Source organism: Rana temporaria, chromosome 6 (genome assembly GCF_905171775.1).
Source record: "Rana temporaria chromosome 6, aRanTem1.1, whole genome shotgun sequence".
Classification (NCBI taxonomy): domain Eukaryota; kingdom Metazoa; phylum Chordata; class Amphibia; order Anura; family Ranidae; genus Rana; species Rana temporaria.
The window spans coordinates 35,035,971-35,051,784 of record NC_053494.1 but is presented as its reverse complement, the minus strand read 5'-3'; the positions used below and the strand labels follow the sequence as shown (position 1 = coordinate 35,051,784).

Sequence of the window (15,814 nt, the reverse complement as noted above, 5' to 3'; positions counted from 1 at the left end):
ATCGTTTTTAGACTATTGTCTCTGCCTTCTCTTCCGGGTATAAACCCAGTCTTATCTTAATCTACCCAATCTGGCATCAGTTTTTTTAATCGGGGGGGCAAGGATTTTTGCATATAGCTTTGTATCTGCATTTAGTAATGCTATAGGCCTATACCTAGAGCATAATGTCTTGTCTTTTCCTGGTTTTGGTATTAAGGTGATATGGGCCATTAAAGATTCACGTCTTATTTCTTCTTCCCCTATTTTGTTAAAGTAGTCACAAAGGCCAGATTCACGTAGAACTGTGGCGGCGTAACGTATCTTAGATACGTTACACCGCCGCAAGTTTTCATCGCAAGTGCCTGATTCACAAAGCACTTGCAATGAAAACCTACGCCGGTGGCCTCCGGCGTAAGCCCGCGTAATTCAAAGGGGCGTGTGCCATTTAAATTAGACGCGCTCCAGCGCCGGACCTACTGCGCATGCTCCCTTTTGAATTTCCCGCCGTGCTTTGCGCGAAGTGATGTCATTTTTTCGATCGGCGATGTGCGTAGCGTACTTCCGTATTCCCAGACGTCTTACGCAAACGACGTGAATTTTTAAATTTCGACGCGGGAACGACGGCCATACTTTATACAGCACATACGTGTGCTGTGTAAAGTTAAGGCACCAAAAACGACGACTAACTTTGCGACGGGAAACTAGACTAGCGGCGACGTAGCGAACGCGAAAAACTGTTGTGGATCGCCGTAACTCCTAATTTGCATACCCGACGCTGGTTTACGACGCAAACTCCCCCCAGCGGCGGCCGCGGTATTGCATCCTAAGATCCGACAGTGTAAAACAATTACACCTGTCGGATCTTAGGGCTATCTATGCGTAACTGATTCTATGAATCAGTCGCATAGATACTCTGAGAGATACGACGGAGTATCTGAGATACTCCGTCGTATCTCCTTTGTGAATCTGGGCCAGAGTCTCGGAACCAGTTGGCGCTGGAATTTTTTGTAATATTTCATGGTGAACCCGTCCGGTCCAGGGCTTTTCCCAATGGGTGTTTCTTTCAATGCTCTTATAATTTCTTCCTGTGTGATTACTGCTTCCAAAGCTGTCAGGCGTTCTTCACGTATTTTTGGCAGTTTTGTGTACTTTAAATATTTTTTAATAGTCCGGGAAGATTTGTAAAAGTTTTTCTTCATATTTTATTACACTTTGCAATACATGGCTCCGCCTATTGGCCCCTCAATGTGGCAATGTCGTCCTGTACCCTTTGCAGAGGAACAGCCCCAAATCATAATGATTCCACCTCCGTGCTTGACTGAATGGGTTGGTGTTCTTGTGTGGTGACTGTGGTCCCAACTGCCTTGAGATCATTCATAAGCTCTGTGTAGTTCTGGCCTGCTCCCTCACTTTTCTCATGATCATCCATACCTCATCAGGTGAAATCTTGCATGGAGCTCCAGACCGAGGGCGATTGATGGTTATTTTGTATTTCTTTCATTTGCGAATAATCCCTCCACCAGTTGTCTCCTTCTCACCAAGCTTCTTGCTGATGGTCTTGTAGCCCATTCCAGCCTTGTGCAGGTCTACAATCTTGTCCTTGATGTCCTTTGATAGCTCTTTGGTCTTGCCCATGATGGTGAGGCTTGAATGGAAGAAAGAGATTCTGTGGACAGGTGTCTTTTATGCACATAACAAGTTTTCGTTAGGAGCACCTTCTTAAATTGACAGGACTAATCTGTGTATCACATGAGCACATACTGTAGCCAGTTTGTGGGATCCAGAATTATTGGTGGTTGGTAGGGGATCAAATACTTATTTTACTCATTGAATTGCAACTTAATTTATAACATTTGTATCATGTGTTTTTTCTGGATTTCTGGTTGATATTCTGTCTGTATCATTTAAAATACACATATGATAAACATTATAGAACCTTAATTTCTTAAGTGGGCAAACTTACAAAATCTGCAGGGGATCAAATAAGTATTGTCCCCACTGTATGCACGAGGCAACTAAACTACACCCAAAAGCATTATTGAGCATATCACTTTAATTGGTGCATGTCTACAAATTCTGAATAACAGTGGAGTGTTTTTTTTAAAATGCAAATGTGTTCTTTGATGTAAGGAATCAGAATCCTCAATTGTCCTACGCATTCTCTGCTAGGGTTCCCAGCTACATCGACCTTGCTAGTGCCAGGACAAGGTCATCCAGTGCCCAAGACTGAAGATGGAAAATTGTCCTTCCCCAGCACCCCACCACCACACAACCCCCCTCCTAATGGACACCCCTAAGGGGGAAGCGGTTGGAGCCAATAGTGGCACATGCTAAAATGTTTGAAATGTTTGTGAATGCAGTGAAACAGTATCAATGTTTGTTGTACACTGAAGCGAACTGAAAAGTTTAAAAACAGTGCACAAATATTGTGCTAACAATGGTGAAGAAACAAAATGTCTCTGGGTTGTGGTGTCACTGAAAGGAAAAAAATTACTCTGCATCAGGAGTGTCATTGAAATGAAAAAAATTCCCTAAGTTGGCAGTTGACTAGAATTAAAAAAAAATATGAGTCAGCGGTGTCACTGGAAGGAATTTTGTTTCCTGTATTGGCGATGTCACCGGAAAGAAAACAATGTCCCTTAGTCTGTGGTGTCACTGCAAGGATAAAATGTCCCTGCATTGGTAGTATCACCCAGAAGAAAAAAAATGCCCTTGTGACGGTGGTGCCACTCAAAGGAAAAAGTGTCCCTGCATCAGTGATGGCACTAGAGTGCCATCAGCTAATTCTCTGGCATACTCTCATAAATATTAGTTTTGAGTGGACTGACTCTTGAAAGTGATATTTAACTCAAGATCAAAAATGTAATATATTCCAGCTTACCTGGCTTAGGTAAGTATAAGGGGGGGATGGGTGGCTGCATACAGAAGGTGTTTTACCTTAATGCAGCAATAATGTAAAAAAAACGTTGGCCTTTAGAACAACTTTAAACACCCCTGCCGGTGTTATATGGTTTGTCTCATCCCTGTACAACAAAGAAAGCCCAAAAAGGAAACAAATGCAGTATTCACATCTAAGAATTGGTAGGTTGGAATACAATAAATGTTTGCTTTTGGGTTTTATACTGCTTTACACACTATTTCTTTTGACGCTCTACCTACGTTTGACCTCACATTTTCTGGCAATGGAGATATTTAATTCACATCACAAGATATTAAATGAGATTTGCTGGCTAGGTATTAGTAAGATACCAGAGAAAAGGACTTTCAGCGGTTGTTCGATACATTCTGAGTTTTTCTGCTGCCCAAGATGTTCTTTCCTAGCTTAGTGCTATTTCATGCTTGTGATTTTTGTTGAACACCACTCAGCCATGAATGCCAGATGCCTGGAGCACTGAACTGGTTGTGTTCTTCTGTAACATTATAATGCTGCCCTAATAGACATCTGATTACATAACATGATAACGTGTACTTTTAATTACAGGGAATATGGAATAAAACAAAGCTTGTGGATTTTAAAAGCTTGGCATAACAAAAAGGTCAGATTGTGAGTCCAAAGCATCGTCTTAGTGCATAAGAGGGAAAGAAGAATCCACACATAGATCCATCAAAAATTCATGCCTATTAAAGAGATAGAGATGAGGGACTATGCAGATTGGCATTTCACTGACCCATCAACGAATCTAACGACACAATTTAAAAACATGTGGCTAAATTCAGAGAACATAACCGAGCAAATGCTAAAAGAACAAACACATAGGAACAGACGGAGGAAATGTAAAGTCATTTATCACCGGTAACCTGTAGCAGCCTCTTCTTCTTAAAGTTACCACTAGGTAAATATAAGCACAGTAAAACCTTGGTTTGAGAGTAACTTGGTTTAAGAGCATTTTGCAACACAAGCAAAATGTTTTAATACATTTTGACTTGATGTGCAAGCAATGTCTTGATATAAGAGTAGTGTCATGTCACAACTGAGTATAAAAGAGGAGAGAGGCGCCTGTAAGTGTATCAATATGGTTACATTAAATGACGGTACAACATTTAGCAACAAATTACTACACTTAGAGGCACCTCTCTTCTCTTTTATACTCTGTAGCTCCTACTGGATTTTGCTTCTAATCCCCTTGTGGAGGCTTCCATTTGTGGATGGACATTTTATGGTTATACAACCTGGCTATAATCTTTCTATGTGGACTATAAACTGAAGGACTTATGAATAAATGGTTGTGGAACGAATCATTTGAGTTTCCATTATTTCTTATGGGGAAATTTGCTTTGATATACAAGTGCTTTGGATTACAAGCATGTTTCTGGAACAAATTATGCTCACAATCCAAGGTTTAATTGTATATATAATAATCCTGCAAACCCTGAGAAAATCCAACAAAGCCAATCAATGTTACTTAAGGACAATGGACTATGGGTTACTGATTTTGTACCCAAAGTCCCAAGATCAACCAGTCAAATCAACCAGTTCAGGTGATGATCATCTATCGCTTATGGCTACATGAAGCTAGACTGGTGAAGTTCACAAGGGAGTAGAGGCGAGCTTCCCATCTATAAAATGTTTCAAAGTTGCAATAGTATTGAAAAACAGATGCCCTCATGTGCCTATTTGTACCTTCAATATTTTTTTTTCGGAGACCCAGTACCGCAAAATCTGAGGTGCTCCAATATGCAAATTTCATATTCCTCAGCAAAAGTAAAGGACTGGATTTCCCCCCCTCCCCCTCTTTGTTTTTTTTTTAGTCAGTCCATCATGCATATGAACCAATCACTAGACACAGGTAGAAGAAAACAAGCCTGTCTCTACTTGTTTCAGGGGTGTCATATTAGAGTGCCCCAGGTTTCAGGGATCCCTGGGTGATGAAAAAGACATTGGTTGATACATGCAGGCACCTGTGAGTTGCCGCTTTGCAACATTTGATGAATAGTAAGGTTTGATTTATCATTTTCATATACATAGTAAAGTCTTGGACAATACCTGGATTGAGTAGGAACTGTTGAATTTTGAATAAATATTTGTCACTGGAATATCCGAACCATCTACTGTACATGAGGAATATGGTGCCTCTAAATGTTGTGTTTGATCCTATAATGAGAAAAACATTTCTACAGTCAGATGATAAATAGATGATAGCATTTCGTAGCAACACGTCACCGAGGGCTGGGTGTCAAAGTCAAGTAGTGATAATCCTAAATCCAAGATGATGGTGTGGGAAAAAAAGACACAAATAAAACTTTGCATACAAGAAAAATAGCTTTGGATTTTATAGACTGGTAAATATAAATGTTTCTAACATTTAAACATTTATTGTTGCTAATTTAGATTTTTGAAAGGTCCTCTTTAAATATAGCCATTCATGTTTCTTCATAACAACTGTTACTGATAGTGACCAATATATTTATAATTAAAATCATTTGAAGATTTAATGGTATATTCCTCTCAGGCCCCGTACACACGTCCGAGGAACTCGACGTGCCAAACACATGTGTTGAAGCCGCCGAGGATCTCGGCGAGTCAACTTTCCTCATTGAACAACGAGGAAATAGAGAACATGTTCTCTATTTGGCCCGACGAGTTCCTTGTCGGCTTCCTCGGTGAAAAGTGTACACACGACCAAGTTTCTCGGCAGAATCCAGCTCCGATCGAGTTTCTGGCTGAATTCTGCCGAGAAACTCGGTCGTGTGTACGGGGCCTCAGTCAGGAAAACTGAAATGTGTATCTAATCTCGCGATACCACAATGCTTAAATGTGAATGGTCTTTAAAGGCTCATTCACACCTTCGCATTTTGATGCATTTTGAAAACAAGAAACAAGTGCATGTCAATGCAAAACCTCACATTTTACCATGACTGCAATACACTTACGATTGGACATCGCATAGTGACTTTCCAGTGAAAAACGCATCAATAACATCAGTAAAAATAAAAACAATAATGTGCATCGAGCCAAAGACAGAGCTTGAATGTCTATAATTTTACCTAAAGCTCTGACAAAATTACAGAGCTTTAGGTCATTAACTTTATGCACACATACCATGCTTGCCCTTGTAGTTCTGTAAAGAAAGGCTAGATGTTATTCTATTAATTTCTATATTTTTGCTGTCTGTGACTTTACCATCCAAATTGACAAAATACAAAATGTAAAAAATTTACAAAATGCAAATCTTTGTATTCGTATTCACAGCTTTATAGATTTCTGCAAAAACAGCCATCACGTTATTTCCTTTTATAAATTGTCACCTATCTCAAGAATTGCAGCATATTGTCATCAAATGAATTCGAGTGCAGCTGAACAAAAAAGTTAAAAATTAATTGCATGAATTGTACTTTATGCTTATTATCCAACCCATGTATATATTGTGCGCTCATGCATATCATGGAGAGGGGCATCAAGAGATACTTTGCTGTGGCAATGCTGAACCTCTAGCCTATAATGTAGCTCAGCCCTTTATCAGTACCTCCTCTTGTTGTTGGCAATTGCATGCTATGCACACATCACTCATCCCCCCAACTCCCAGGGAGTTTGAGAACTGGAAATAAATATACAAGATAACATCCACCTTCAGTGAGTGAACATTGTTATAACAGCAGCTATAAACATGTTTGAAAGACTATTATGAGGCTGTCTCATTTTGGTTTCACCCAGTTCCAACCAAATCAGTAGTTGGCCGGCATCCCATCAGATATCATTGTTCTGTGTGTACTTTCCCATCAGCGTACCTCGAGGACGGCTATAGAGGTCTCCGTTCCGGGCATGGCATAAATCCCCAGATCCTTCAAAAATGGGAAGCTTCTCTGCTGGTGAAGAATAATTCTGGCAGCGGCTGTGCTCTGAAGGTAGGGGATATACTCCTTCTGGTCAATGTCAAGAACCATCTTTAGCCCTGGAGAAAACACAGAAGACGTTCACCGTTACTTAAGCAACACCTACATGAAAATGAAGCAAACTACAAAGAAGACATGTCATTGCTTCCCAATTCTGTCTTGTTGCTCATGCACGGTCAGGTTGGGACCCCTAAAATGTCCCTGTGTTGACTGTAATTTGCCTGATCTGAAAAAGGAATTCTGTCTGGCTAAACTTGAAACATACAATTTGGCACATACAGTAACACATCTATTCTCTTTGCCACTCCAAAGACCTCCCGCTCTCTTATTATCTCCCCCCAAGCTCGCCTATAAGACTTCTTCAGAGTCTCCCCCATCCCCTGGAACTCCTTGACCCAATCTGTTTAACTATCTCCTAATTTATTCACCTTTAGGCGATCCCTGAAACCCATCTTTTCAGAGAGGCCTATCCTGATTCTAATAAACTGTACTTTTATTTTCTTTATCAACTCATCCCTACAACAGTTATAACTCTTTGTATCACTTGACCCTCCCCTTAAAATTGTAAGATGTAACAAGCAGGGCCCTTTGAGCCCTCTTTTACTGAATTTTATTATAACTGTACTGTCTCCCTCCATTTTATAAAGCTCTGTGCAAACTGCTGGCACTATATAAATCCTGAATAATAATAATAATAATAAAGTATATGCAATTCAGGTGGGTGCCTATACATATGGGAACTACTGTAACAATTGCAACAACAACTCCATGCATGTGCTATGAAATGATCTCTGGCTCTGAAATGATTGTTGCCTGCCGTAACATCATCAAAGTAAAAAAAAAATACAGATATGCCAATAATTTAAAACAGATATTTTCTGCAAATAATCTGCACAGTTTTAGGTAGGATAGTAATAAAAGACATGCACTAGATATGACAGTCAGGTGGTGTGGTATATAACCAAATCCACAATGCTCTTCCATTCTTCTATTGCAGGGGGCTATGTTTTGTTGTTTAAAGCCTTGTGTGGCAAATTTCAACATGCCAGCAGGATGTTTAAAGCCTTGTGTGGCAAATTTCAACATGCCAGCAGGATTGCCACAGTTTCATTTATCGTATTTATTTACTTTTATAGTGCTGTAAATTTACACAGCGCTTTACATATATACTGTACATTCACATCAGTCTCAAGGAGCAAGAAAAGGTCCCTGACATTCATACATACGCATACTGGGGCAAATTTAGACAGGACCCAAGTAACCTACCAGCATGACTTTGGAGTGTGGGAGAAAACCCATGCAGGCACAGGGAGAACATGCAAACTTCATGCAGGTAGTGCTGTGGTTGGGTTTTGTACCGGCAAACTTAGTGCTGTTTGGCGGAAGTGCTAACCACTTAGCCACTGTGTTGCCCATCTTATCTTGGCATATTTCATTACTATGTACATGCAAGTATAAAACCAACCACACTTTCCTTTCAAATATACATGCTATGTTGTATAAAAGGTTTCTTTAAAACAAACTCCAGCCCCTGATCAGCACATCTGGGTACTCTACACATCCAGTAGGGGCAGTAGTGTCCTACAACCACTATAGACTTGCACACCACAGCAAAATAGAGGAACCATAGTGCAGTATTTTTATTACCCTGCTTCATATATAAAATACTGTAATAGTAACTCCAACAATTATTAAAAAAAATCTGGTCTAAACACAACAAAGTAAACTCACTAGTGAAGTGGCCACCGCTCGGGACCCAATGCGGCAGAGTGACGTCATATGTAAAGGCTCATTCTAATGCATTTCACACAAATGCACGTCTTGAGGGACCTCTAGTGTTCTGGAACAGTGACCATGTTTATGTAGCCTAAAACCGCAACTTCAACTGCCATAATGTAATAGCCTGCTCATATGGTTGAATAAACACTGGACGTCCATAACAATAGGTAAGCACCATACTTAATACATAAAAGTAAAACCTCTTATGATTTACCGGTATAGACAAAAGGCAAACTCACCTTATACCAATATCATCTAATGAACTTAACAATACTATTTAAAATATACCAGAAGAAGCCAATCAAAGTTGAATATAAGTATGTGAAGTAAAGGCTACATATCACATAAAAAGTAGTATATACAATATTATGAAAATGGTAATAAATAAAATGGAAAATTAGCTATTGTATATGAATCAATATAAAAATACATATACAAATATTAATTAAAAAATAAGATAAAAATAAAAAGATGAAATCCTAAATCTAGAAAAAAACAAAGTGCAAAAAAAGGGAGGGTTTAAATAACCCATATAAATATTTATAGCTATAAATCTCACCTACTTGAAATCATTAAAGGAAACCTGTTAAGTACCAAATAAGTTTAAAAACAAAAATACAGTAAAACCTTGGATTGCATGCATAATTCGTTCCAGAAACATGCTTGTAAGCCAAAGCACTCAAAGCGAATTTCGCCAAAAGAAATAATGGAAACTCAGATGATTCCTCCACAACCATTTATTCATAGGTCTTTCAGTTTATAGTCCATATAAACAGATCAATACAAATGGAAGCCTCCACAAGGAGATTAGAAGCAAAATCCAGCAGGAGCTACAGAGTATAAAAGAGAAGAGAGGCACCTTTAAAGCCGTGTACACATGATCAGGCTTTTGCCCGGCCAAACTAACATCAGAATTCCTACGGAATTCCATCGGAGTAAAAGAGAACATGTTCTCTATCTAAACTCTGATGGAATTCCTCAGAAAAAAAGTCATATGGGGCATACACACAGTCGGAATTTTTCGATGGAAAAAGTCAGTCAGACTTTTTCCATCGGAAATTCCGATCGTGTGTACAGGGCTTAAGTGTAGCAATATGATTACATTTAATAAAGGTACAAGATTTAGCAACTCACATGGTTCATGATTAAAACTGGCACATCTAAGTATGCAGGCATCCGGGGTAAAGCTGTTCACATAGACCATCCTTTGCACCGCCGGCTCTCACCGCTGTCAGCCTGCAATCGTGACCAGGAAGACTACCCTGCAGTAGAGCAATCTAAAAAACTAGGCTTGAAGAGCTCGTGGAGCGCAGCGTGGAAGACATGACATCGATGACGATATGGAGAATGAGTTGGGAGGATGTGAGTTGCTAAATGTTGTACCTTCATTAAATGTAACCATATTGCTACACTTAGAGGAGCCTCTCTTCTATTTTATACTCAGTTGTGACTTGACGCTACTTGTATATCAAGTTATCGCTTGTATATCAAGTCAAAATTTATGAAAAAAATTAGCTTGTCTTGCCAAACACTCTCAAACCAAGTTACTCTCAAACCAAGGTTTTACAGTACCCTAAATTTAAAAAGAGGGGGAAGGTTAAACACTAGAAGAAACATAAAAAGGGGAGAAAAAGGCTTAGAAAAAATTCTTAACTGGTATCTAAAAAGCAATTAGCATCCCAGTCTACAATAAGATCATAAGTAGTAAATGTCTTTAGTTCATGAATCCAGCATATTTCTTGACTTTTTTACCTAACTGGTCTGTCTCTTGTCAAATCCATGAGGAGTTTTGGTTTGTGCCCTAGGGCACTACTAGTTCTATTTTTCTAACTATACGGATTGGACAAGATCCAGTATATACACACACCAATCCCTCCAAATTTATTTTAGATTTTTACATGTGTGAGAGAAATCTCAGGATTTGCCTAGGGGTAAAGTGGTAAAAACTGGAGACTGTTCAAAATAATCGCTCATCTCATTGCAATTTTGTCTCACCTGTAAAAATTGCCCTTTGGGTACATTCCTCAACCACATATGGTGGTGACAACTGTTTATAGGAATGTAGCAATTCCTGTCCTGTTTTTTGTTTTTTTTATATTCAGTGGCCCAGATTCAATAAGCAATTGCGCCTGTGTAACCATAGGTTACACAGCGCAATTGCTTACTTGCTCCGGCGTTACGAATGCACCTGATTCAGGAACATCGTAACGCCGACTGCAGCCTAAAATCTGCGTGGCATAAGGCTCTTATTTTAGGCTGCATTCTTGCGATGCCCGCTAGGGGGCGCTCCCATTGTGCTCAGTGTATAGTATGCAAATTGCATACTAACACCGATTCACAATGTTGCGCGAGCCCTGCGTACGCAAGTTACGTCGTTTCCGTACGACGTGTTTAGCATAAGGCTGCCCCTTCTAATAGTAGGGGCAGCCAATGCTAAAGGATACCCGTCGTTCCCGCGTCACGATATTTGAATGTTACGTCGTTTGCGTAAGTGATTCGTGAATGGCGCTGGACACCATTCACGTTCACTCTGAAGCAAATGACGTCCTTGCGACGTCATTTGCCGCAATGCACGTCGGGAAAGTTTCCCGACGGAGCATACGCCCTACGCTCGGCGCGGGAGCGCGCCTAATTTAAATGATTCCCACCCTCTACGGGATCATTTAAATTGCGTGCTCTAGCGCAATTTTGCCGGTACGCCCTCGCAATTTACGTAGCTACTGATCCGTGAATCGAGGGCAGCGGAGCAAATTTGCGGGGGTGCAGGGCAAAATCGTTGACCTGCGCCTCCGCAAAAAAAGCGCAATTCTTGTTGAATCCGGGCCAGTGTGTACTATTCTTAATAAATAAAGTCAGATCCAAAAAATATAATTCTTTTTTCCTATAGGTAAAGGATAATCTAATGATTAAAAAAAATTGTATTAAGGGCATTCATAAAATTCTCTAGGCATCCTGAATAACCCTTCCATATAAACAACAAATCATCAATAACTCTCCTGTAAAATGTCAAATGTGTCCATTTCTGTTCAAAAATCATATCAAATTCCCATCTAGCTATAAATAAATTTGTCAAAAAAAACAAATTTACTATATTCAAATGTTTAAGGTTATCTAGCACTTGTCTGGTGTCTTTTAGGCATGTGGGAGTGCCCACTACTAAGGCCTGAAGAAAGTGATCAATAAACTCCCCAATTCTTGTTAATAAGGACCCAATCCCACTAATAATGGGTCTGCCTGGGGGGGCGGGTGGAGGATTAGGGTCCTTATGTATTTTTCTTATGTACTTTAGAGAAGTAATACCTAATTGGGAGCCTAGGAGATGATGGAATTAAATTCTGCTTTTCTTTCTTATTCAATATACCTTTCTTATAACCACTTATGATAATCTCTTTTAATGTATTTCTATAACCAACAATGGGATCCTTATTAGGGGTAAGTACGTTTCTGTATCTTTCAAAATGTTATACATTTCTTTAATCGTTTCTCGTAAGTCCATAGTACATAAACAGCCAGATGGAAACAGTGCTAATGCAGGTGGACGTACCCGTACATCCCCCCGCATCGCCCACTCATGAGTGCAGCAGGATCTGTGACTTGCTGTGTCCACCTGACACAACAGATCACTGATCATTGTACCAGGCTGCTGTAAGCGGTGCTTTGTAATCGCTGTGACCAATTACAGCGAGTACATAAACAAGAGTGGACAATGCTGTCATTGTTTACTACTGTGTGAGCTCAGTGATTGGTCACAGCAATCACATGGTACCAGGACCAATCACAGCAGCCCTGTACTATGTGATAGCTGAGACCAATCACAGCATCATAGTAGTATACAAGGTTTCATGAAACCTTTACACAGTCTTTTACCGATTATCACTGTATTAAGTCATAGTTTAAAAAAAAATCCTGATCACTCCCCCAGAGTAGTACAGTGTCATTATGGTAACATTGCACTTCTCTGGTGACAGTATGTAAAAAAGAAAAAAGGGTGAAAGTGTGCCCCCCTGCCACTCTGTAATATGGTGGTTTATGCCAGATCTGATTGCACTAATTAAAGAAAAGGAGAAAACCGCGCTTAGGATCAGATGGAGGCTTATGGTATTGCAATAAAAAATAATTAAAATTAATTTAAATAAAATGAAGTAAAATGAATGCCGGACTGCAGCCCCCCACAGAGTAGTCCCCAAAGGGGATACAAGTATAGATTAAATAAAGGGTTAGGGGTAATGGCGCTGTCCTATCTATAGGCTACCCGTGCCAGATGGTGGGTAGGGTACCCAATTAGGTGAACCAGGTGATATTCCAATAGTGTAAGAAACAGATGTGTAACCCAACTGTATGTGTATATAAAGTGCATACAAATAGCTCTAAGAGCCAATATCTAGGTCCTGACACACAGTGAATAAAATATGATGTACAGTAAAGACAAGTACTAAATGTATATAACACAAACTTATACTGAAGCTGTAGTCTATCAGCAGTGCTGTGCAAAAATCAAAAATCAAAAAACAAAAATCAAAAAACAAAAATCAAAAAAATCAAAAAACAAAAATCAAAAAACAAAAATCAAAAAAACAAAATCAAAAAAGTATACTGCGTGCAATAACAGACAATGAGTGAGTGGTTAACCACACTGGGTGGTAATTGCAGTGATTAAGCTGTTTGGATTATTTACCATTCACTGCCTTGGGACTTTTTTACCCACTATTTTTCAATTCAATTTTTTCTCACAGCTTAATCACTGCAATTACCACCCAGTGTGGTTAACCACTCACTCATTGTCTGTTATTGCACGCAGTATACTTTTTTGATTTTTGCACAGCACTGCTGATAGACTACAGCTTATGTATAAGTTTGTGTTATATACATTTAGTACTTGTCTTTACTGTACAGCATATTTTATTCACTGTGTGTCAGGACCTAGATATTGGCTCTTAGAGCTATTTGTATGCACTTTATATACACATACAGTTGGGTTACACATCTGTTTCTTACACTGATTGCACTAATGGCACAGGGGTGTGTTGCCTTAAGTTTAGGCCGATACGTATTCTTCTACCTATTTTTGGTTAAAAAAATCGCAATAAGCGTTTATCGAAGGTCTGCGCAAAATTTATAGCGTTTTCAAAATAGGGGATAGTTTTATTGCATTTTTATTAAAAAAAAAATGTTGACACATTTTTGGGACCATTGTTTACTGTGAAAATGACAATTCCAGTTTGGGAGTTAACCACTAGGGGGCGCTGAAGGGGTTAAGTGTGACCTCATCTGTGTTTCTAACTGTAGGGGGGCGAGCTGGACATGTGACGTCATTGATCGTGTTTCCCTATATTAGGGAACACACGATCAATGACAGCGCCACAGTGAAGAACGGGGAAGCTGTGTTTACACAACGACAAAGAGTGTTTTCCCCACAGCTCTCAGTTTACACACAGCTCTCCCCGTTCTTCAGCTCCGGGGACCGATCGCGGGACTCCAGCAGTGATTGGGTCCGCGAGTCCCGCGGTCACAGAGCTTCAGACCGGGTCGCGGGCGCACACCCGCGACCCACGGCTGGGCACTTAAAGAGGACATACATGTACGTGCTTGTGCCCAGCCATGCCATTCTGCCGACGTAAATGTGCAGGAGGCAGTCCTTAAGTGGTTAAAGGAGTTGTAAAGGGAAAAAAAATATTTGGCCTAAAATTTATGTCTGCAAGGTAGACAGACAGAATAGTGTAATGATTCTGTTAAAAAAACAAGTAAATACCTATTAAAATCCTTCATCTATATCACCTCCGGCGTTCTAGTTTCTGTTCTCTCATTCACTTCCTGGTTTGCGGCGCTCGTTCATGTAAGAACTACATTTCCCAGTATGCATTGCGGCACGCCCAGTAATTCACGCCTCCTTGAAGTCTCTAACACGTAGAGAGCGTCCTGCCGCACAGATGTAGTTCCCAGGAGGGGGCGCGCACGTCACTGACCACCACAGTAAAGCCTCCCTTCACGGTGGTGAGTAACAATCAGACAAGCAGGAAGTGAACAGAACAGAGAAGAAATAGAGCAACTTCTGAGCAAAAACGAACAATGAGGAAGTGAAAAGAGGAATGTCTGTAGATAAAGAATGCTTATTATGAAAAAAAAATGTTTTCCTTTACAACCCCTTTAAAAGCTGACTTGCAAAAACAGTTTATATGTTTAGAGGAAGATGTCTATCAGAGAGGTTGATGTGTCTTGTTTAAGCAGGCGTGTCTGGCATTAAACATAACCACAATGGTAATTTAATTTAATTGCAATAACAAGAAAGACTTTTCATTGTTTATACTATAAATAAAAAATGAAACAACCCAGTCTTTTTTTTCCCGTGAACCAGAGAAGGTTGGGAGCATTCTTTGGAAAGGACAGAAGTCACTAAGAGGGAAAAACATTCCAAAATGTTGGTCTAGAAGGTTGAATTTCATAGCAGGAATATCAGCTTCTGCTACATGAGACATCAATAGTGACGGCATAGATGTATTTTGTGCACTTGTTTCAAATACCAACAGCAGAAAAGGGAGGAAGCCGTGTGTTAAAAGCAGTTGTTTCTGGAACCTGTCCAATACCCAATATTTTTTTTCAAATTTTAGTATCTTTATATTTAACAATTGTATTCATTGGTGTAGTATATTAAAGTGTATCTATAGACATTTTTTTTTATAGTTTTATAGCTTTTTTTAGTAATTTTATATTTAACAACTGTATTAATATGTGTAGTATATTAAAGTGTATCTATAGCCATTTTTTATAGTTTTATAGCTTTTTTTTGTTTTTGATGGCAACTGGCAAAGGATTATAAATCCTGTATGGTTTTATAGCTATCTGGAGCTCTGTTATGCCCCATACACACGATCGGACCCTTGTCCGACCAAATTCACATCGGTATTCCGATGGAATTCCATCGGAGGAAAAGAGAATATGTTCTCTATGTAAACTTTGATGGAATTAATCGATATTTCTGATGGAAATACTCCGATGGGGCATACACACGATCAGAATTTCCGATGGAAAAGGTCGGTCAGACTTTTTCTATCGGAAATTCCGATCGTGTGTACGGGGCATTAGAAATACTTTTTCTTCACTTCCTGTCCCAGGGACAACCTTTTTTTTTTAAGTAGACTTTATTTTGATTTTCACAAACATTTAGCTTAGAAAGAACAAAAAGAGAAAGCCCAAATGTGTGCAAAATTAAGAATTACAAAAATACTTG

At 39.5% G+C, this 15,814-nt stretch overlaps 1 protein-coding gene across 1 annotated transcript in view; it reads right to left on the bottom strand.

The window, feature by feature from the left end:
- Window positions 1–15,814, bottom strand: part of SCNN1B (sodium channel epithelial 1 subunit beta) — a 117,771-nt gene that overhangs the window by 37,418 nt on the left and 64,539 nt on the right. The window contains exons 7-8 of the mRNA XM_040356665.1: window positions 6,706–6,869; window positions 4,964–5,071 (exon numbers count right to left, since the gene is read on the bottom strand). Coding sequence (XP_040212599.1) covers window positions 4,964–5,071; window positions 6,706–6,869 — 272 coding nt within the window. The remainder of the gene's footprint in view (window positions 1–4,963; window positions 5,072–6,705; window positions 6,870–15,814) is intronic.